We start from the raw sequence: 25,318 nt of genomic DNA, 5'->3' as shown, positions 1-25,318 counted from the left end.
GAGAACACATGCAAAACATTCTGACACAAAGCAGTATTTTCTCAGATCAATTTCCCAAAGCAAAAGAAATAAAAACAAAAACAAACAGTACCAAGTGGAACTTAAGAGCTTTTGTCTGGCCAAAGAACCATCAACAAAACAAAAAGAAAACTTATAGGAGAAAATATGTACAGGTGATACAACGGACAAGGGGTTAATATCCAAAATATGCAAACAATTCATACGATTCAGTATTTAGAAAACAAACAAACAAACAAAGAACCTAGTCAAAAACTGGCTAGGAGACCTGAACAGACATTTCTCCAAAGAAGATATACAGCTGGCCAACAGGCACATGAAAAGATGCTCCACTCTGTTAATTATTAAAGAAATGCAAATCAATACCACACTGAGGTGTCACCTCACACTGGTCAGAATGGCTATCATCAAAAAGTCTACACATAAAAAATGCTAGAGAGGGTGTGGAGAAAAGGGAACCCTCCTACATTATTCATGGAAATGTAAATTGGTGCAGCCAATATGGAAAACAGTATGGAGCTTCCCTAAAAGAACTAAAAATAGAGCTACCATATGACCAAGCAATCCCTAGGATACATATTCCTAGGCACACACACCCGGAAAAGAAGAAAACTCAAAAAGATACATGCACCTCAATGTTCATAGCAGCACTATTTATGATAGCCAATGCACAGAAACAACCCAGTTGCCCATCAATAAATCACTGTCTTATACACACACACACACAGTGGAATATCATTCATGAAAAAGAATGAAAGACTGCCATCTGCAGCAACATGAATAGACCTTGAGAACAGTATGCTTAGTGAAGTAAGTCAGACATAGAGAGACAAATATGATACATCACTTATATGTGGAATCTAAAAGATGATACAAATGAATTTATATACACATAGGAACTGACTCTCAGACACAGAAAACAATTTATAGTTACCAAAACGTGGGAGGTGGAGAGGGATGAATTATGAGTATGAAATTAACAGGTAAATACTACTATACATAAAATAGATAAGCAACGTATTCCATTCATAACATGGAGAACTGTATACAATATCTTTCAGTAAATTGTAATGGAAAATAATCTGAAAAAATATGTATAACTGAATCACTTTGCTATATATCTGAAACACAATAAATGAAATATACTGTAATTTTTTTAATGTGAAAATAATTCCAATGATGAGCAATCATTTCTAAGGTATTAATATTTAAGGACTGTAGTTTTAAAATCAATCTGCTGTCACATTACCATAATCATAGATCAATTTTTTAGGATTATTAGAGATGTGTGCTTATAATGCCTTTGTGCCTGTAATTCAAAGTAGAACTATAAAATTTTCTAATCTTCTACAGAAACTGTATATGAATTTGTTCTGAAATAAAAATACTGTCTGGGGAAAAAAAACAGACCTAGTGAAGAGTCAAAAGAGACTTCAAAGCTATAGGTTTCAATGTGCTCCCCAACCCATACACATATACATCAGCAGAGACTGGAAGTCATATGGGAACAATGTGTTCAACCACAACTTTTGCACAAATCACTGATGAACAAGGCAATCCCAAAGAACTCTGGCTAGAAAACTAAAAATAAAAGATATGAGCAAAGGTTCTGCCAGCCAGGCACTGCAGGGAGATGTATGCCACAGTTTAAGTTCATCAAAGTTAAAAAAAAAAAGAAAGCCTGGGAGGGAGGAAAGAAACCAGAGTTCCTACAATGTATTATTTCACAAGTCCAGTTTTAAACAAGAAAAAATTATGAAACCTGCTAAGGAAAGTGTGACCCATACTTAGAAAAGCACTCAACAAAACAAAATAGAAGCAATCAATGTAAAAGAAAGCAGTCAATGCACAATGACTCACTGTGGGTCCAGTTATTGGATACATCAGACAAAGGCTTCAAAGCAGCTACGTTAAATACATTCAAAAAAAGAAACTGTGTTAAGGAAATTAAAAGAAAACACCATGAAAATGATTCAAAAAACAGAGAATCTCAACAGTGATACACAAACTAATAAAAATGTAAAATTCGGACATGAAAAATATAACACCTTAAAGACAATACATTTAAAGAGTTTGACAGCATTTCTGAGATAACAAATGAAAAAATCAGTAAACGTGAAGATAACTAAATAAAGTATCTTTCCTATAAAAACAGAAAAAGAGTGAAGAAAAATCAACATAGCCTCAGAGCCTAATAAGACATTATTATCCCTTTATGAGATTCATAAAGGGAATGTCAGAAGAAAAAGAGGCTCCCCTGATGGCTCAGCAGTAAACAATCCACTTGCAATGCAGGAGACACGAGAGACCCAGGTTCAACCCCTGGGTCGGGAAGATCCCCTGGAGGAGGAAATGGCAACCCACTCCAGCGTTCTCGCCTGGAGAACTCGATGGACAGAGGGCCTGGTGGGTCACAGTCCACAGGATCGCAGAGTTGGACATGACTGAAGCGACACAGCACTCAAGCACGCAGGAGAAAAGAGTGAATAAAAGGCAGAAAAAAACGTTTTTTTTTTTAAAGTGCCTGAAAACTTCCCAAATTTGATGAAAACAATAATTTACACATGCTGCTGCTAAGTCGCTTCAGTCGTGTCCAACTCTGTGCGACCCCATAGACGGCAGCCCACCAGGCTCCGCCATCCCTGGGATTCTCCAGGCAAGAACACTGGAGTGGGTTGCCATTTCCTTCTCCAAGGCATGAAAGTGAGAAGTGAAAGGGAAGTCACTCAGTTGTGTCCCACTCTTCGCGACCCCATGGACTGCAGCCCACCAGGCTCCTCCGTTCATGGGATTTTCCAGGCAAGAGTACTATACAAGAAGCTAAATGATTATGAAGATAAACACACAAAGATCCACACCTTGATACACTGTAATCAAACTGATGAAAGATAAAAAGAAATTTCTGAAAGAAGCAAGAGAAAATGGCTCATCGAGAATTAAAACAAGAATGTGATTAAAAGCTGAGTTCTCATCAGAAACCATGGCAGTCAGAAGTGAAAGAAATACTCAAAATGTTAAAAGAATAATGTCATCCAAGAACCCTTAAATCCAGCAAATTTATCTTTCAAAAATGAAAGGGAAATAAGAATATTCCCAGATAAACTGAAACTAATAGAATCTGCTGCAAGCAGAACTTCTCTACAAGAAATAATAAGGGAAATACTTTGGGGTGAAAAGAAATGGTAAATATTTACATAAACATAAAAGATAATATATTCATCTTTTAAAACATGACTATTTAAATCAATAATTCCAATACTGAATTGTTGAAACTGTAATGTATTTAAGTAAAATATATACAAAAACAACAGAACAAAGGAGGAGAAATGAAATGGAGCTATAATGAAGCAAACTTACTGGAATCAGGTTAATCTGAAGTTGACTGTAATAAAGATACATACTATAATCCCTAGGGCAACTACTAAGAAAAAAGTGGGGAAAATGTAGTTAACAAAATATATTGGTTAATTACATTAAATAATATAGTCAAGTCATTCAATTAAAAGAGAAAGACTGTTAAGACTAGACAAAATATAAGACCCAACGACATGCTGACATCACCTTAACTATAAAGACAAACAAGAGGTTAAAAGTAAAAAGATGGAGATAAAGACCGACAGATAGATATAGATATTATAGATACAAACATAGATGCCATGTTAAACTAATCAAAGCAAAACTGAAGTGGTTGTGTTAATATCAGGCAAAGAAGACTGCAGAGAAATTATTACCAGGGCTAAAAACGGGCATCCTGTAATGACAAACAATTTATTGAGAAGACATAACAACCCTAAATGTGTAAGCACCCTAAAACAAAGCTTACAAAACATAAAACAAATTACTGATAGAAGGACAAATTCAATATAACTGCAGGAGATTTCAACATCTCCTCTCTCAGTAATGGATACAGTAAGTTTACAGAAAATCAGTAAGGATATAGAAGACAAACAATACTATCAACCAGCTTAAATTCTTTATTTTGTACCTTTTATCTCTAGCATTTCTATTTGACTCTTTCAAAAAAAAAATAATAATTTCCACTGCGCAGATAAATTCTCTTAACTGTTCACAGGTGTTGTCCACCTTTCACTAGACACTTAATAAACAGCAATACCTGTAACTTCAAAACCCCTGTATGATATTTCCAACATGTGTATCATTTCTGATTCTGGTTCTGTTGACTATTCCATCTTTTGACAGTGGGTCATTCTCCTTGCTTTTGTGGGTACTATCTCCACATGAATCCCAGGCACATACACGCGTACATGCATACAGATACATGAGCACTGACACAGAACTATTTAAGTGACTGGAGGACAAAACTCACATACATGATTCTATGGCACAGGAATTGAATCCAAAATACATTAAAAAAATCTTATAACTCAACAATAAGACAAAAACTCAAAAATAAAAACGGTCAAAAAAAATTTGAGCAGACACCTCGTTAAAAATACAAACAAATGGTTAATAAGCACATTAAAAGATGATCAACATCATTAGTCATTAGGGAAATGGAAAATAAAACTACAATAAGATGACATCACACAGCCACAAAAAAAAATTGCTAAAAATTAAAAAGATTACAATAACAAGTATTGGTGAGAATGTGGAACAAGAAGACCTCTCATACATTCGATACAGGAAATGAAAAAAACCCAGCAATTCCACTCCTGGTACTGATCAGTAAAAATGAAAATGTTTGTCCACCAAAGACTTAAATACAAATATTCAATAAGGCTGCTGTCTTATTCAAAACAACCAAAAACTGACCAAAAAAATCCAAATGTCCAGCAACCCATGGATGAATAAACAAACTATTGTAAATCCATACACTGGACTACTACTCCACTGCAATAAAACATAACAAACTACTAATACATTTAATATCCTCACTATATCTCAAAATCATTACTGCCAAGCTCAAAAAGCCAAACAAAAAGGGTGCATTTAGTATATGCAAATTACACCGCAATAACATTAATTTACCAAAAAAGTAAATGTAGTGGTAAGAAAATCATTGGTGATCACAGCAAGAGCAAGGAATTGTTCCACTGAAGTGGAACAGCAGAGGCAGAAGCCAGACTGCAACAGTTTGAGATAATGGAACAAAGTGAAGAAGTAGAGAAAACTATGAATCACTCTACACTAGAAGTTTCTGAAAAGGACAAGTGATTGACGACATGAGTTGAAAAAAGAAGAAAAAACCAAAAAAACAAAAAAAAAAAAAAAAAAAAAATCAGGAATGCCTGAATAAGCATAAATGCTGTTGGGAATGAATCAGTAAAATAAGAAAAAGTTGAAAATAAAGAAATAATAAGAAATAACTACTAAAGCCTATCCCTAAAAAGGCTACATGAAATTATCCAAAGCACAGGTGGATGGGGGTGCCTTCACCTTGGAGGGCTGGACATACTAACCTCTCACATTATAACAAGAGGTAAAGACAGGCAGAGTTACAGGTAAGACAGCAGGCTGATGACAGAAAGTTGAGTGAGTTCTCATATATTGGCTTCTATCTGTTTTATGAAGTAGGAGGAATATTCGTCTGTTGTGAGGAAGTCAAAATCAGAGATTTGAAGACACACAACTATATCTGAAATAGCCAGAGTGGAGAACAAAAACAAAATAATAAATCTCACAAAGTTCAACAGGACTACTAGATAGCCCTGAGACCTTCTTGAGGTTAGAGGCCATGGCAATCTTTCTCTTGCTGAGGTTAAATACCAGTGGCAATCTTCAAGGTTTCATGTTCCCGTCAGCACTGCTCAGAAGTCTTAAGGTAGGTAGGCAAGGAGAAGGCAGAAAAGTAGAATTTGACCTTTTGCCAGGCAGATGCTACAGAAGACCAATGAGACAAGGAAGTTAAAGATATTGGCAAAGGAATGGCTGTAGACATGGGCCGGATTAAAAAAATAAAATAAAAATAAGGAGGAGATCAGCCCTGGGATTTCTTTGGAAGGAATGATGCTAAAGCTGAAGCTCCAGTACTTTGGCCACCTCATGCGAAGAGCTGACTCATTGGAAAAGACTCTGATGCTGGGAGGGATTGGGGGCAGGAGGAGAAGGGGACGACGGAGGATGAGATGGCTGGATGGCATCACTGACTTGATGGACATGAGTCTGAGTGACTTCCGGGAGTTGGTGATGGACAGGGAGGTCTGGCGTGCTGCGATTCACGGGGTCACAAAGAGTCGGACACGACTGAGCGACTGAACTGAACTGAACTGAATGAGGAAAAGAAGAGAAAAGTAGAAAGATACTGCCATGTACAGTTGCAAGAGCTGGACCATAAAAAAGGCTGAGTGCCAAAGAATTGACGTTTTCCTGTTATGGTGTTGGAGAAGACTCTTGAGAGATCTTGGACCACAGGGAGATCCAACGAGTCAGTCCTAAAAGAACTCTACCCTGAATATTCACTGGAAGGACTGATGCTGAAGCTGAAGTTTCAATACTCGGCCATCTGATATGAACAGGCAACTGTTCAGAAAAGATCCTGATACTCAGAAAGACTGAACGCAAGAGGAGAAGTGGGCACCAGAGAATGAGATGGTTGGATAGAAGCACCAACTCAATGGACACTGAGCAAACTCCAGGAGATACTGAAAGACAAGGAAGCTTGGCACACTGCACTCCATGGGGTCACAAAAAGTCAGACATGACTCACAAACTGAACAACAACAAAGAAAGATATGAGTAAGAAAGATAAGAGTATATCTCTACCAGAAAAAGAAGTAAGTCTCTTAAATTTTCCAAAACATTATAATGTTGCCCTGTGCTTCATGTCCTTTGTGGACAAGAAAGCACAAAGTAGCTCAAGATGAGCCACACACACGAACACAGTGATGCAGAGAGCATTATACTAACAAATCTTTAATACTAAGCCAAAAGGTAATCTAACCAACATTTAGTTCTTTGGGAGTTATAATTATTTTCTTAAAGTAGGCTTGCAAATTGGCTCACTTTGAGCAAACTAGTCATAGGTCCCCCGAGTGAATCCAGTAAAAGCTTAATGAGAATTTTCTATTAGTCCATATGTCTTATTTTCTCAACATGTGGAACAACTGAAATGTTACTAATTTAACTGAGGCAAAAAGATGGTCTCAGGGGTATCTGTCAAGTGAAAACACATGATTTATTCTGGTAAACGATTCATGTTTGTCTTTATTTCCTCTTTCCCTTTCTGGTATTTTAAATGAAAACTGATCATTTCAGTTTATGGTATAATTTCATCAGCTTTTAAAACCCTTACAGATAGAAAAGAAAACCTCATAATTAGAAGCCAATTTAAAATAGATACACACACAAATACATTTTCCTATTTTCCTGCCTTGGCAAACATGATATAATGAGTATAATTTCATCTGTACTTGACATATTGTGGTTTTTAACACCTCAGAATTTCATCATAAATGTTTTTAATCACAGATCCAAAAAAAGTTACTCAAGACAGTCCTTTAGAATATGCACTCTCTCAGGTGCAGTGAATTTTGTGGAGAACAAGTCACCCCCAAGATATCTCTCTCATGGAGCTATCAAGATATAGTTTATTACATGCTTTAGCAGACATACCCTAGAATTATCTTTTTCAAATAAATAACTGAAAATACAATCTGGCTTTTCTGTCAATGGACTTTCTATCTCATCAAGTAGGAAAGAACATAACCTATTACATCATTGCTAACACAGTGGGAAAAAGCAGTCTTCTCCCAGGTCTTCTTTGGGGAAATGTCTGTTCAAATCTTTTGCCCATTTTTATTTGGGTTGTTTTGGCCGGAGACATGTAAACAGAAACACCAGGGAACGGCTTTCTGCACTGCTGGGTCTAGCTCCCTAGTGAAGAATAGTTAGGATAGGCTCTCTAGATCTCTTAGAAAACTATGAGGAAGAGGACCTGCTAGAGTGCAAATTCAGCAACAGAGAAAAAACTCCCAGCTTTGAGAAAAGAGAGATTCCGCCTTCAAAGAGCACCTTCTACCTCATTTCAGCTTTGTCATTTTCCATGTCTTTTTCCCTTCTGGCAAACTTCTCTGTATTTTACTGATTACATTATAGGTATTACCACAAGTGAAAGAAAGTGAAAGTGAAGTAAGTAGCTCAGTCGTGTCCGACTCTTTGCCACCCCGTGGACTGTAGCCCACCAGGCTCCTCCGTCCATGGGATTCTCCAGGCAAGAACACTGGAGTGGGTTGCCATTTCCTTCTCCAGGGGATCTTCCCGACCTAGTGATTGAACCCAGGTCTCCCACATCTCAGGCACACACTTTAACCTCTGACCCACCTACTTAACGTTACAGTTGCACTGCTGCTTTTCAGTCGGGCACTGAGTCGTTCTTTGGATCATGTCCAGTGGCTCCGCAGATTTTAACAGAGAACGTGGCGGCCCAGAGGGAATGGACCCTAACGGTGTCATCAGGAGCAACTGGAATGGGATTGTTGATAACTCTGATGATATGAACTTAAAAGTTTCTTCTTCAGGGCATCTATGCTTAAGATTCTGAGAAGCCATCAGCTATTCAGCAGAGAGCTATTACTCCATGTATTAAAGCGTATGATGCAATTGCTCAAGCTCAGTCAGGTACTGGCAAGACAAGCCACATTTGCTATTTCCATCCTGCAACAGTTGGAGACTGAGCTCAAGGAGACCCAAGCACTAGTACTGGCCCCCATCAGGGAACCGGCTCAACAGATCCAAAACGTAATTCTGGCACTTGAAGACTGTATGGGAGTTCTCTCTGCTGCTGAATTTGCACTCTAGCCAGGCCCTCTTCTTCATTAAGACACGTGCAATTTTACCAGGGGTTGAACCCTACCTAGCATGATTGCTTACTGGGGCTTAGCAACAGGGTCCACTTCACACTTAGCACTAATTGAATACTTTAATGAATAAATATAATACCAAACAAAATGCATTCAAATGCTTTCTTTAAAAAATAAACTTTAAAGGCCTTTCTATTCAGGCTAATGACAAACACAATTAAGTCTCAAAGATGGGAATTCCCTGGCACTCCCGTGGAAAACTGTGTCTTTCTTCAAAAGATGTCAGCAATGCCAGACACATTTCTAAAACACTTCAGAAACTCTTCAGAAGTAAATGCTTTACCAATCACTTATTTACAATCATTTTCTCCCTACATTTAAATTGTGAAGATAAAATATGAGGATTTAGTCTCTATACACTCAGAACTTCTCACTCCCATCCTTAGAAAAATACTAGACTTAACTGCAATAATCCCAAACAATACACTGATTAAAAGTATAGCTACATTAATAAAAGTCTAATTTAAGGGAAGTTTAAACTCTTGACAACATTAACATTTGTATCATTCAGTGAGTTCTGTTCTCTGACTTCTGCGTAATTTTTTGAGACTTCATTTAATCCTCACAAAACCCAAAGAGAAGGTACTATTATCACCTCCACTTTATAAATGAGTATACCGAGACTTAAAAAACTTAAGTAACTTACCCACCATTACATCAGGAAATGGCAGAACTAAGATTAGAACCATGGTCTGCTGCTGCTGCTGCTGCTAAGTCGCTTCAGTCATGTCTGACTCTGTGCGATCCAATAGATGGCAGCCCATCAGGCTCTGCTGTCCCTGGGATTCTCCAGGCAAGAACACTGGAGTGGGTTGCCATTTCCTTCCCCAATGCATGAAAGTGAAAAGTGAAAGCGAAGTCGCTCAGTCGTGTCCGACTCTTCGCGACCCCATGGACTGCAGCCCACCAGGCTCCTCCATCCATGGGATTTTCCAGGCAAGAGTTCTGGAGTGGGGTGCCATTGCCTTCTCCGAGAACCATGGTCTACCTGACTCTAAAGTTCTGGCTCTCAAATGTTTTCCTAGCAATTATCACTTCTTAAATAGTAAGACAGATATAATTTGATGATCTCATAGTATATTTATTTTTTAAAACTGTATGAAAATTTATGAGGGGTTAATTTAGTGGCATCAGAACGAACTAAAATCCAACTCAAAAAATAAATGGTCTACAATGGATAGAGGACTTCATAATTAAATGAAAGTCTTGTTTTTCAACTCTATCAAACCATTTCCTCTCAGCTTGGGCTCTCTGCCCAAAAGTACTCTAAAATTATAATTTCCTGGCAAAGGACTTTAAAGAAGAAGTTAAGATTTTTCCCCTTCCTTCACCCTTGGAGTCTTTCATTTATAATTTCTAAGAATTTTTTCACCTACCCTCAACTGGAAAGTGGCATGATTCCCTTTAATTTCTTATAACAAACCTCTATAAAGTTAACAAACACTGTGATATACTCCCCTGCCCTAAAGACATGCTAGTGCATTTACTTTCTTACTAACTCATTTTTCAAAAAATACAAATCCAGAAAATGCAGACAACATAAAACAGCACATCTAAAAATGCTTCAACATAACTCACATCCCACCAAAATAGATTTTTAAACACTCAACAACCATACCTAGGTTTGAGAACTAAAAAAGGGAACAGAATTTTTAACTGATTAACAATAAAAGAGGAGACATCTACATGAAACTTCCCAAGGTCTACTCATGAACCTGGCATATAAAAAAATCCACTACGACTTGTGCTAAAGAGACTACCTACACTTAAAAACTGTATTTACTCATATGTCTTATTCCTCATTTATTTCCCCACACCTCAAATTCTGAAAATAAACTATGAGGATTTATTCTCTACACACTCTCAACTCCTTGCTCCCATCCCTAGAAGAACACTATAATTAACTGCAACAATTCCAAATATTAATACATTAATTAAAGGTGTAATAACCACATTAATAAAAGTCTAAATTCAAGGAAAGTTTAAACTCTAACAATACTAATATTTCTATCATTCAATGAGTTCTGTACTCTGACTTCCGCATAATTTTTATAGGCTTTCATAAAGAGAAGTATGGGCCGACCTGTGGGACAGTGGCTGCTTTCAGCTGTTTGCAGAGATGGCCACTGTTTGCTTGATTTCTCATCGCTAGGGCACATAGGAAACCACTTCTCAGTATTTCTCTGAGGTTCTTTGTAAATAAATTAAGGGGAGGAAACTGAGAAATAGTTCATGATTTTGGTGCTTTGTGAAAATTCCTTTTTTTTTTTTTTAAATTGGGATTATTTTCACCTGTTTGAGGTTTTTTCCTAAGAAATAAAAATGAAATTCTAAAATTACAGCTGTGTCTAACAGACAAAAAAGATCAATCATCATAAGAAAGATAAATAGCTTAAATATTTCACCCACAGAAATTAAAAATAAACTACTACAAATGCAACTTTACCGTATTTGTGTGTGTGTGTGTGTGTGTGTGTGTGTGTGTGTGTGTGTGCGTGTGTGGGTGGGTGGGTGCTCAGTTGAGTCCGACTCTTTGTGACACTGTATACTGTAGCCCTCCAGGTTCCTCTGTCCATGGGATTATCCCAGCAAGAATACTGGAGTGGGTTGCTACTTCCTCCCCCAAGAAATCTTCCCAACCCTGGGATCAAACCTGTGTCTCCGGTAGCTTCTGCACTGACAGGCGGGATCTTTACCACTGAGCCACCTAGGAAGTCCTATTTGTACACAACTATACCTCTGAAACATCAATTCAGTTTGGTAATACCATGAGTCCCCAAAATCTAAGCAACGCTCCAAAATGACAGGAATTTGTTTAACTTGAGAGTTTTGTGAAGGTTTTAAGGTAAAATCAGTTCTTTTTTGATGAAAAAAAAATTGTTATTTTCATGCTAAATTTTAGAAATTTAGGAAAGTTTGAAGAATTTTGCTCTCCTCCACTGCACAATAATTGCTTAGTCAAAAGATGATTAAGATGTACTATGAACCCGAACCCAGAAGAGAAAAAGGTCTTTGGTAAGCAGAAACTGAACAAAGAGCATTTACTTTGAGAAAGGGAAAGCTAGTGTTAGGTCAGATCACTATTTCTAAGCTGCCGTTTAGAGACTTGGGGGTGGGGGGCAGGAAACAGCTATACGCAGCAACAAAGCTTCCAACACATCAAAACAGCACCCTTGACTGTTTCCATAAACTAACACTATGAACAGCTCCATGGATTTTATTATGTTTTTTTATGAACTAAAATTTATTTTTAAATAATATTAAGTAATCAAGAAAGCAAATGATTTGTCTCAGAAGACTGGGTCAAGTGTCCTCACTTTGAAATGAATTTCCATCAAAACTGGTTGTTTTAAAACTGTTTTAAAAATATTTTAAGAGTATAATGCTTGAAGTGATTTACTTCATTTATTTGGAAAATCTATTACATAATACATCACACTTCCCAGTAATGTTCGATACTTTAAAGTTATCACTATATCACTATTTGGGGAAACTGTTTTACATCACATGACTTTTTTATGAACATTAACTAAAGCTGACTAATCAAGTGCTGCAAGTCTGTATGTAAAGGGGTGGAGTGATCCCATTTTCTTATCTTGGCCTGGTACTTGAATTCTTTCAGAAAAAAAGACCTTGGAAGTATAAATGAGACTCCAGTGTACAGAAGGAAAACTCAATCTACCAGGAAAAGAAAATTATCAAAATACTTTCCTCTCAAGAGCTAATGAGTGCATATATTTTTAAGTTTCCACTGGAATTTTTATGAAATTCCATTGTTTAATTTCATCTTTTTTAATAATTAAGAATTACATAAACTATAAATTCTATTCAGAGCAATCATTTCTCTCTAATCCCTTTCTGTGATCTAGATTTCACTAATTATTAAAAATGTTTGAACAGACATTATTTAATATCATTGGAAAATGGTTACTGGCTGCTATTTGATTGCAATGATGGACTAATTCACACAGCAACTTGTAAGTGCAACCTAATGTCTTTTAATATAGTCAATTACATCAAAACTAATTCTTTCTATGATTATGTGACACAGTGGCAAATGTAATTTACCAGCTATGTCACTGAAACAAATATCTCTTCTTACTTATTCAAAAGCACAATAAAACTTAACAAGAGGTGTTAATAACAAAAGTAAAAGGCAGCAACATGTGGCATTTAATATCTGGATGTGCTTCATTTTGCAATTCACCATACTACAGTCAGTTAGGGCTGGATTTATAAAGCAGCATCAAGATGCCCTTGAATTTTGTTTGTTTTTACACAGATATGCTTGTATGCATACAAGACAAGGTACGCTAAAAGGTCTACCTTAAAAGTAAGGCCTGAAATCTGATCAAGTCACTAGTAGTGTTATCTGACTTAGAGTCTTTTATTTTCTTTTTCTCATTTAAGAAAAGAAGAAACTAGGTCACCTGAAACATTTAGAGGTAAGAAAAAAGTGAGGCTAGATATTAGGATAACAGTGGGTCACATGGTAACCAGACTAAGATAGGGAGAAGACAAAGATAAAAGGTCCACTCTAAAAAGTCTCTACCACAGAAATCTGTCTACACATGTCCAATTTCTGACTCAAACTTAGAAACACAAGTGCATGGTGGATATTACCCAGGAAAAAGTGTAAAACTGCCAGTGCTATCTCACATTTTTTGATAGACTAGCCCATAGTTTGAAAAAACTAGTCAGGTTTCCTATCTAGAAATAAAACTCTTATTTTAAAATAACATCATATTAGTGGCCAGGTTAGGGTCTTGAAATACCATCTCTCACTAAAAGTAGGCTTACTGTACAGGCTGATTCCAGATCTGGGACAAAAGATGAACAAGATGAGCCTTCAATATCTTTATCACAGCAGAGAGCAAAGAAGCTCTCCAAAGACCATGCGGGTCATGTTGTTGCTTAAAGGGATTCCCATTGATCAAAGATGGGACACTCTGAGCTGCAGCAGAAGTAAATGAAATGAATTAAATCCATCAAATATGTTTATACCCATCAGCTCACAATGGCATTTTTAAAAAAGAAAAAAAAAAGAAAGGAATGAGTCCCTTTTGGAGGAAAACAGGGACTTGATTCATTATCTTAAAAATGGGTAAATAAAGGGAAAGAATCAAGCATTTATCCTGTCTTTCCTTTACATACTATACCACTGGCTAACCAAACAGAAGCTAAGAAAAGTGACTCTTTAATAAACCATTCCAACTAATAATTGAAAACAAAATGGTGTATTTTCAATTTCACCATTCTGCAACTCCCAACAAATTAACAGAAATAAGTATTAACCACCAACAGCTGCTAACATCACAAAAAAGAGAGGCAACTACACGTTAAGTGACTCATACAGTCTTGACAACACCACTTATTATGATGCCTAAGGGACTGACTTGAGCCCTGGATCCAGGCTTGAGCTCTGGATCCAGCTGCCCATCTGCAGGAAACATGGAGGACAAATGAACGTGCTGAACTACGCTTTGAGCAAGCAGTCACCAAGATCCAGGCTTCAGGAAATAATTCAAACAGTCTGGGTCTTCAACAGGAAAAGGAGAAGAGAAAAGAGAGAGGATCAACCTAAAGATTAAAAACACCTCATATAAAAACTATTTTTTAATTGGCAAGACTAACCTACAGACTAACCTCCAGCAGGGCACATTTAAGTTTTTACCATGAAAGTAAAGATAATGGTTCCATGTGGGGAAAGGTGGCTGTGATTGGCATGGAGCACTCAGAAGGGCTTCTCGAGAGGGTGGCAAAGCTCTGTTTCTTAACCTGACTGGTGATCATTCGTGTGCCTGCCTTATAGTAATTCATCAAACCATACATTTGTTTTTTACTGATGTTTCATTTTGCAATAAAAGAGTGAAAGTCGCTCAGTCATATCTGATTCTTTGCGACCCCTTGGACTCTACAGTCCATGGAATTCTCCAGGCCAGCATACTGGAGTGGGTAGCTTAAGGTTTTTCTTAAATATCAGGTCACTCAAACATTTCAACACTTAACAAAGGTTTGATTTGTTTCCCATTCTCTAGTCTAATGCGGTGAAAACAAGAGGTTGAAGAAAGAAGTCAATGCCCATCATTTCCTCCCTACACATTTCCTCTTCTGAGGGAACCACCTAATATCAACATTTTGGGCCAAAACAGATTCACATTGCTGGGAGTTTGGAATTCTAAGGAAGCGAATATAGATAACTAACCTGTTCCTCTCCCAGTCTTTCACCATCCCCCAAGTTGTCCAAATCCGAAACCCAGGAGCCAGAATTGTTTCCTTCCTCCTTCTTCCCCACATCTGATTGACCAGTTTTTCATTTCTAACTCCAAAACATAACTTACATCTGCCCACTTCTCTTTATCTCTGGGGGCTTCACCATCTCTAACCAAGAACTACATCAATGGCCTTCTCGCTTGTTTCCTTGCTTTTATTCGTGTGTGGGTGTGGGTGTGTGTGTGTGCATGCGCGCGCGTGTGTGTGTGTGTTCAGTCACTCAGTCGTGTCCAACTCTTTACGACCCCATGGACTGCAGCCCACCAGGCTCCTCTGTCCATGGGATATCCCAGGCAAGAATCCTGGAGTGGGTTCCCATTTCCTTCACCAGAGACTCTTTCCCACCAAGGGATCAATTGAACCTACCTCTCCTGCACTGCAGGCAGATTCTTTACCACTGAGCCATCAGAGTAGATTTTATTCTTAACCCTCTACAATTTACCCTACCCAAGCTATAAGAATGCTCTTATAAAGACACAAACTGCTTAAAATTCCACTTAAAACCCTTTAGTGACAGCCACTATACTGACTTAAATCCAAATTCTTTTCCATGGCTTGCATCATTGAATCCCTGCCCATCTCTCTGACCTCATCTCCAACCACTTTCTCCCAGTCTACAACACAGCCACCATGGCCTTATTTCAATTCCTCCCACACACTACACTGTAAACTCTTCCCCACCTCCAGGCCTTCTCATAGCTTTTTGCTCTGCCTGGAATACTCTGTCCAGATACTCACACAGAGTATTTCTCAACCTCATGTTGACATACGTAGTCCTTCAACTACCCTATTAAGCAGGTTCCACCATTTTCCTTAACAATATATACTACTTCTCTCCCTCACAGCTCAAGCTCCAACTAAAGTGTATGTTCGAGGGCAAAGATTTCATCTGTTGCATTCAACCATGTACATCTGGCATTTGAAAGGTAGTTAATTAGCAATTACTAAATATATGAATAAATGAGCAAATTAATGAACTCAAGGGTGACAACCAACTGGTGCCATGAGCAATAATGGGTGAGTAAAGAAAGTCAGTTTTTAAAAAGAAACAGGAGAATGGGGCAACCTGCCAGCAGGAAAAAATAATACGGCTAGAGACAGAGGGAGTCAAGAAAATTAGCTGCCTATTCTCTTTAACTTCTTCAAATATGTAAAACGTTCACCTAAATCACAAAAATAATCTGAACTTACATTCCTTTTCCATCACAGAACTCTAGGTCCCACAATTTCAGAAAACCAAAAACTCTAAAAGTGAAAACATGATCTGTAACCTACATGTCCATCAACAGATGACTGGATAAAGAAAATACAGTACACATATTCAATGGAATATTACTCAGTCATAAAAAGAGTGAAATAGCAACATAAATGAATCTGGAGATTCTCATACTGAGTGAAGTAAGTCAGATGGAGAAAGACAAATATCATCTGATATCACTTATATGTGGAATCTTAAAAAAATGAACATATTTACAAAACAGAAATGGACTCAGAGGAAACAAACTTAAGGTTACCAAAGGGATGGAGGGGCAGATAAATCAGGAGTTTGGGATTAAAATATGCACACTACTATATATAAACTAGGTAAACAACAAAGATCTACTGTACAGCACAGAGAACTAGACTCAGCATCTTGTAATGACCTACAGTGGAAAAGAACCTGAAAAGAAACGTATGTATGTGTGTGTGTGTATAACTGAATCACTTTGCTGGACACTTGAAACTAATATAACATTATAAATTAACTACACTTCAATTTTTTTAAAAAAAGACAGAGATATAGAAAGCAACGCTAAAGCAAAAAAAAAAAAAAAAAAAACGAAAAGAAAAGACCTGGACAGAGAATAACACTTTATATTTTGAATTAAAGAAACGATCTCATCTTTAGAAATCATATATGCTCAACGATTTCCCCAATTTTTTTGTGTGTATCAAGATACTAATACTTATAACAACATATCCGAAAATTTTACTCCATTTTACCTCGTTACTAAGATGTGTGGTATTATACAAAATCTATAGATTAATACAGGACTACATGTGCACACTAATTCAGAACCCACATACAATACTACATGTGTACACCTATATTAATTATCACTAATGCTGACAGCTTTCTGTAATTCTCATTTTGCTACAGAGTCATGCTTTAAGATATATCTTTTGAGGTACTCTTAAGAAGTTCAAGGTAATCTGCACCTTAATTTCATGGCATGCAAGCAATGGACTTATTTTTAACTTTCATACATGTCTGTTTACATATTTGTTACTTTCATTTATGCAACTTGAGATTGCATGTAGAAAAAACAGTTGTAATAAGACATTTCAAATATACAATCTTTGTTCTATACTATAAGCTAAAAGCTTTGGAAAATTTGAGTAATCCTGACACATGAAGCAATTCAAATAAAATCATGACAAGAAGCTTGAGACAACTAAAAAAGAAAATGTCTATCAGATAGTATAAATGTTCACTTTAGAAGAAAAAATCTAAAGACCTCTCTGGTAGACAGAAAGGGTGGAGCTGGTACGGAGTCAGAAATTGAGGTTATCATAATTACAGTGGGATATTTCCAGTGTACAGGGTCATTCTACATCAGAAGGCAAAAAAGCCTTTACCTTCAAGAAACCTTCATGTATTATTGCTGTTGTTTTAGTGGCTCAGTCATGTCCAACTCTCTTGAGACTCCACAGACCATAGCCCCCTAGGCTCCTCTGTCCACAGGATTTCCCAGGCAAGAATACTGGAGTGGGTTGCTATTTCCTCCTCCAGGGGATCTTTCTGACCCAGGGATCGAACCCACATCTCATCCACTGCAGGTGGATTCTCTACCACTGAGCCACCAGGGAATATGTTCCTTTATAAAGCCTGTCAGATGCCAGGCATAATCATTTTCCACTTTCCCGTACCTTAACTGGGACATAGACACAGTGTTCAAAATATAGTTGTTTTCAAATAATGGTTTCCTCCTTCTCCTTCACCTGCCTCCTTTTTGTTTTACAAAGAATAGCTCTATTGTATGTATGGCTTGTTACAATGATATCACTCTGGATTCCTTTGGCAATGCCATCATCAAGCTTTGAAGTATTAGGAATAGTGCTGGAAACGCAATCCATTTCCTCACTGTCACAACTATATACACCAACAAAGGTTTCTCAAACTGCAGTTCACAACTGGTTAGTAGGTCATGAAAATTTGGTGGGTGGTCATGACTAGCAACTTTTCAAAGAACTAGAAAAAAAACAGAAAATAGAAAAATACCAGAGAACATTACATGTAGTTCATTTCATGAAACTTCTGCTTTGGAGTTTCATCATCAATATTAAAAAATAATAATAATAATATATGATGGGCTGAAGTGACAGTACCTCTAATTCTACACAGACTTTTCTGAAACTAGAAAAACTAAATTCTAAGCACTTTCCCCCTGTATAACCAAACAGGAAGTGCTCAATTTAAACCCATTATCTTTAAAGCTTTACTATTACACATTTCTGGAATGAGCACTGAAACTTTCTGGGATTATTTCAGGAAAACAAATTTCAAAACTAGCTGTGTTTAACATACATTTACCTTTTTCTTTACATCCTAACAAATTCTTCAGTGTCAATATATGCTATATCTCAGCCCCTTAAAGAACAATGCATAAATTAATCATTGCCGAGAGTTGACTAAAAGACTGAGTTTATCTCCTGTCTTAATGCACAACTGAAGTTTGCTCACCAAGAACTGCTCCAGAGGCTGTCATACTCCTCTCTAGAAAGGAAGACCCAATTGATTGTTCCCATCTATAGGGCCTAAATCCATTCTAATGGAGTTGGAGCCACCCTAAATTAACCAAGAAAAGCAAAAGCGAGGACAAATATGCTTTGGGGCCAAGTCATTAATGTAAAGGGACACTGTTTGCTGGATTCTTTTCCCACTGAACTACTTGAACATCTCCTCCATTTGCCTGCCACTGAAGCTGGAAGCTTTTACCAGTTTAAATCAAAGAACTCTTCTTTTCTTGAAAGTACATATGCTTCAGCAGTTTTCTCATTATCCTTCCAATATTTTCATTATTTCAATCCAACTTGTCCTCTAAGTATAACCTTAATCAATGAATTTTAAACTTTAAATAACTATCAATCCTATAACCCATCAGGGACAAGGCTTATCTGGTAAAGGATTTCTCTCCGACAATGATTTTCTATCCTCTCTTTGACAAGTACCCTCCAGCAACCAGAGTTCTCATGGTCCCCACCTATCACAGAGATCCACCTCCCCTTCTATCAATGTTCTACCCGGAGAAGAGCCCATGTTTGGTCACTTCCCTCTCTACCTATCAAAACTTACCTATTCTATGTTCATTTTTCTGTCATCTAGTAGTTCCCCTAAACAGAAATTTGATAAACTCAATCTATCAAAATACTGATAATTGACAACCATTTAGTGGATTTCCCTTCCCAGTTGTTGCTCAGTCGCTCTGTCGTGTCCAACTGTTTGCGACCTCATGGACTGCAGCACACCAGGCTTCCCTGTCCTTCACCATCTCCCCAAGCTTGCTCAAACTCATGTCCATTGAGTTAGTGATACATCCCTTCCCAGAGGGACTTCATTTTAATAAGGACATCTGAAGACCTCTGTGATGAGGTATTAAGGAAATCTGGGGGATCTAAAAGCCATTCTGATCCTCAAATTAGGCAAAAGATGTGGTCAGCCCTATCACTATGTTAACACGGGCCTTGTTGAGGAGAGCAAATCAATATTGCGAAGGTAAAAGGGGCCTTCCAGATCATCTAGGCACTAGTTTCTCAGACCTGGTTGTACACTGGAATCTCCATCTCCCAGAGGAGAAGAATGATACCCAAAGAAGCAACTTTCAAAGTCAGTGACAAAGCTCAGCCTAATATCAAGGCCTGATGCTATGTCAGATATATATAAACAACAGTTCATATATATATATAAACTAAAAGTTTAAAGACATGTATGGGAATGACAAACATGTATGGGAATGACAAACACCCAATTCACAACAGTGACAAACCTCGAGGGGATGGGAAAGGAATGCAAATGAGAAGAGATATACTTAGGGAGCTTCAATTATATTGGGAATATTTTATTTCTAAAGCTGAGTGGTGATATGTAAGTATTTACTAAATTCATCCCCATTATCTTTTGGATGTCTAAAACTTTGTAATTAAAAAAAAGAACAATCTTAAGATTGATACTCAAATGAATATCATTATAGGAATAAAGAGAAACAGTTTAGGCTAGAAAGCACTCAAATAAGATACTTTTTGAAGCAGGCTTTAAATAAAACATAGATTACTAGTAAAAAAATAATAATAAATAACACAAACTTTTCTAAGGGAAAATCATGAACAAAGGCAAACCTGGGAGTACCCACAGCCTATAACCTAAACAAAGAACCATAGGGAGACTTTAGAAGGAAAGATTCAGCTTGCAGAAGTAACAAGGCTGGGGGTTAAGGCTGAGACCAAGCTATGGAGCTCTTGGGTACCAGTCAATGAGTGTGCCCCAATCTCCCCCCACCTGCAAAAAAAGGAGGAGCATGACTAAAGTGATGTTTAAGCAAAAAAAAAAAAAAAAAAATCAGAACAGAAGCTGTGTGCAGGATGAACTAACGCAGTGTTATATAGATCAGCAGAGGATTCCATACGAAACCAAAAGGGGAACAGAGGGAGGTGAGGCATTGAGAAACAAGTCCTAGGGCTCTGCCTCTACTCCAAAGACAGCTCTTCTGCTGTTAAAATGTTTTGATAAGCACTGAACTAGAGTGCCCAACCGGAAGGCACTGCTATAAATCAACTCTTGAGGGTCTTAAAACCCTGGAATGGGGTAGTAATACTGGGAATGAACAGGGGTGGACACAGACTTTCCGATCGAAAATTTTATATGATGTAATGACAAACTAAATAAGATAAGGAAAGAAACGGATCCACATGAAGAAACCAAAAATGCTAAGAAGCAGCTACTGGTCATATAGACTCAATCATCAGCAATACATTTGTGACCATGTAATAATGTCTGAGCCCTAAGGAAGAGCTACTCACAGCAGAAAAGCGAAGTGGAATTCTTACAGAGATTAAAAGGAGAACAAGCAAAGGGGACAAGAAGATTATAGAAAGAGATGCTCGTGGAATGCTAAGACAGCAAGCAGAGTTTCGGTTGCAAAAAGAGGCATGACTGGAGACACAATGAGTGGGGACACAACCCTTGCAGCTCAACATTACTGAACATACTATAAAGCACTGTGCTAAGCATTCCACTGGCAGCTCCTCCACCCGACCAAGTTATTTAACCTTCCCCTGGTGGCTCAGACGGTAAAGCGTCTGTCTACAATGTGGGAGACCCGGGTTCGATCCCTGGGTCGGGAAGATGCCCTGGAGAAGGAAATGGCAATCCACTCCAGTACTATTGCCTGGAAAATCCCATGGACAGAGGAGCCTAGTAGGCTACAGTCCATGGGGTTGCAAAGAGTTGGACACGACTGAGCGACTTCACTTTCAAGTTTCATTTAATGAGGAAAATATAGACAATTAACATTATTGAACATATTATGAAGCACTGTACTGTAAGTGCTCTACATATGACCTCATTTACTCCAAAACACACTTTACAGATGAAGAAATTAAATTCAGAACTAGCAAAGTAAGTGGCAGAGCCAGGATTCCTATTCCTTGAGACAACGAAGTAAAAGAATGTATATACAAAATTCTTGCCAAATACTTAAGATCTCAAAAAAAAAAATGGTAGCTTCATTTCATTATTAGAGGGCAATCATTAAGAGGCACAACACAAAAATTCACTGTCAGTTATCTCTGTCATAGCCCTCCATGTGGTGAACCCTCTTAGTGTCCTCATCTTCTAAAACAGGATTAACGTGTATAATCCAACCTACTCAATGGGGTTGCTTTAAGGATTAAACAATAGGATGGAAAAGAAAACGCTATGAAAAAAATCTAAGAGATATTCAAACATATGGGATTTGTCACGTATCTTTTGTGCTTTAGAAATGCCTTCCTGGATGAACATGTCTCTCTGAAGAGAGCTAAAAATACGTCTCTTAAACGTGCAACCCACCACTTTGAAAAGTGTAAATCATCAACGGATGGTGGTACACACCACCACCCCTCCCCCAACCCCTCCAGGTTCTCTAATTTGCTCTTACATCTACAGTGAAATTCTCATAACTTGGTGTAGAGCTCATCAATAGAGTTTCTCCTTCAATTCAGAGTCATTCAACTTGGCCTTACTGTAGGATCTCAGAGGTACCCTTTACAGTCCTTCCAAAACAAAATGGGGGGAAAACTGGTTCCAGTTGTTACAGTATTAGAACTGAGTGCCAAATCAATATTCAGAATTGGGATATTTTAAAATGCCAGAGAAGAATTTATCAAGGGCTCCAACAGCAGGTCTCTTTTGGAAACTCCCCAACAACCCCCCTTTTTCACCTGAACAGATGGTTCCCAGGCTTCAAGGCTCACATGTCTTGTCACACAATTCACAATAGCTCATGAAGTTCCTACCTTTGCAATTATTCCATATTCTTGAATATAACGCCTTTCATCTAAAGATCTCTAGCTATCAAAACTCTTTTCACTCTTCACAACAGCACTATCTGGGAGAAAGACTGGTACCCTTATTTTACAAATTGAAATGCTTTATCCAACAGCAATCAACTGAGTCACTCTTATGGGGGAAATACACATTACGAATTTGTATCAATGGACAGCCTTGATTTAGCTTTTCAAAACCGTTTCAAATTCAAGTTCAAAAGTATCTGCTCTGTACTGCTACTTTTCCAATATACCAGAGAAAATTAACGAACAGTAAATACCAAAGCATCACCATTTTTACATGCTAAAAGAAAAACAAACCTATACATACATACACACACACACACACACACACACCCATATGGGGGAGGGGTTCTAATTTAAGACTCCTACTGTCCGGCATCCATAAATACTTTTGAACTTGCAGAGTAAGGGGCGAGGAACACCTGTTAGTGCAGCATTTGCACAGTTAAGTTTTACACACTGTCTAGCTATTAATATTTAATTCCTTGAACTGTAAATAAACAATCCGCTTTCTCAAAAAAAAAAAAAAAAAGGTGGGGGGCGGGCAACATTCTGGAAAACATCTGACAAGAAAGCCTTGATGGTTGTACGAAGCCCAATAATTTCCTAGTTTTACGTCTCCCAGATGCTGAACCTGACACGAGGGAGAACTCCGCCCGCCCCCGGAGTCCGGTCGCGGGGCGCCCAGCGCTGCCCACCGACTCTCCCCGCGCGCGCCAGGCCCGGCGGGCCGGGGGGACTCGAGGCTTGGCCTCCCCTCCGGCCCCGCCTCACCCACCGACAGGCGCGGCCCGGCGCTAGGACCCGCCTTGCGACCCCCGGCGCGCCCGGCTCGGGGCCCCGCAGTCGCGGAAAGGGGATCGCGGTCCCGCCCGGCCTAGCCGCCCCCGCCCCGCGGCCGGCGGCGCCGCCTCCCTCTTGCTCCTCGCGCCCCGCGTTCGTTTACCTCTTGGGCGCTGGCGGCTGCTCCATGGCGGCCAGTGTCAGAAGGAGGGACCAGGTGGGCGGTGAAGGCGAGAGGCGGGCAGAGTGCCGGGGCACCAGCCGGCCGAGCCAGGAGAGCCACAGCAGGAAACTCCAGGAACTCGGACCAACTTTCCCGTAACTCCGCGGCGGATCCCCCGCCCGCGGGCCGAGCGGGGCTCCTCCCGGCCCGCCCCGCCCCTCGGCCGCCGGCCCCGGCCGGGGAAGGGTAGGCGGGGCCGGCCGGGGAAGGGTGGGCGGAGCCGGCCACGGGCCAGGGAAGGGTGGGCGGGGCAGGCGGCGGCCCAGTGCGGTGGGCGGGGCCGGGCGCTGGGGCCAGGCGCTGGGGCCGGGGCTTAGGACAGGGCCGGCCCTGGTGCAGGAGTCGGGAGGAAAGAAACCCGGAGTGGAAGGGCGAGAGGCTGAGGCCTAGTCTGGACCCAGAGCCAGTCTCGGCTGGCCTGGGACACGTTCTTTTCCAGTGGCCCGAAGCTGCCGCTCCTCACTCGCCTTCACTGCTTTTGACCCTATCTGATTTGACTCGTTTCTCTGGATTTCCCAAGGATACCCTTCCAAACATCTTGAAGCAACCTTTTGAAGTACTGCTAACTGCCAACGCTTCCCTCTCTAGTTCTCATGATTATTGGTTATGTTTTCCCCCAGCCAGCCCCTGGTCCTCGGGATGCTTATGGCTCATGTCTAATTAAAAAGAAAATTAACTGCAGTGAGAGCTCTCATGCACTAGATTCAGTGTGGCCTTGCCGGCTGTTCAGTTGGGTAACCTAGCAAAACTATCACAAATTATGAGTCCCTAGAAAAGTCCTCCGAATGGTTTATTTCTGTCCCTCTTGCCGCCCCTCCTCCCAACCTGTCCCCAAGGACCTTACCCCATGGTAATTAGGCCCCTTCATGCGCCCATATTGGGTGTGTACCATTTAACCCTAAATTTCATCTACAGATAACTTTTCTTACGACCATACACAGCTGCTGTGTATGTCATTTTGCTTGTTTTGTCAGAAGTTGTCAAGATGTAGAGTCACAGAGTTTTTTGAAGTTTAGAGCAGAGAATGTGGTCAACATTAATTCAAATCACACTTGTCTATTAACAGATTAGGGACTTTTGTGTTATTTTCAGTTTTGCTATGTAATAAACTTACATGATTTATTTTCAAGCCATTAGGCTCTCCCCTAAACTTAATTATTTTCAATGCGTCAAGATCATTGAAACTGAAAGTCAAAATTTGTGAACAAAAGAGATTACTACAGAATGTATACTTGTTTGCATTTGTTGAAGAGCCACAGACTAACAGTTCAGAAGTAACAAGACAGTTGTTAAGATGTCAAGCTAGGAAGAGCCTTTGAAATTACCTCATTCCGTCCCTCACTCACATCCTCATCCCCAACACTGCTAGTCCCTTCAGGCCAGGGGGGTGGCATCTGCCCTGGGTGTCTCTGATGCCTCTATTCTCTACATTCCCCTAGACCTCAGCCCTCCTCATATAACCTGAATTTCAGTGTACCGTCAAAAGCATTTCCTGTTGGAACCCTAGTTGAGACACCCATAAAGAAGTTTTGTAGAATGAGGAGGAATAGTATCAGAAAACAAATCTCTGAGGTCTCTCCTTAGTTTGAAAAACAGGGGGCTAACAATTATTGTA

The 25,318-nt window shown here is 39.1% G+C and overlaps 1 protein-coding gene across 2 annotated transcripts in view; it reads right to left on the bottom strand.

Moving 5' to 3' along the window:
* The window catches only part of STK3 (serine/threonine kinase 3), a 309,305-nt gene extending 285,429 nt beyond the window's left edge, over positions 1 to 23,876 (bottom strand). Inside the window, exon 1 of one of the 2 annotated variants that reach the window (XM_040261000.1) lies at positions 23,644 to 23,876. In XM_040261000.1, the coding sequence (XP_040116934.1) occupies positions 23,644 to 23,669 (26 nt within the window). In that variant the 5' untranslated portion in view covers positions 23,670 to 23,876. The remainder of the gene's footprint in view (positions 1 to 23,643) is intronic. The other variant, XM_040261001.1, reaches the window with a different exon arrangement.
* Between the last annotated feature and the right edge of the window lie 1,442 nt (positions 23,877 to 25,318).

The sequence above is a fragment of the Oryx dammah genome, unplaced genomic scaffold, assembly GCF_014754425.2.
Source record: "Oryx dammah isolate SB20612 unplaced genomic scaffold, SCBI_Odam_1.1 HiC_scaffold_19, whole genome shotgun sequence".
Lineage (NCBI taxonomy): Eukaryota > Metazoa > Chordata > Mammalia > Artiodactyla > Bovidae > Oryx > Oryx dammah.
The sequence above is the reverse complement of the archived record's forward strand: the minus strand, read 5'-3'. Positions and strand labels throughout refer to the sequence as shown.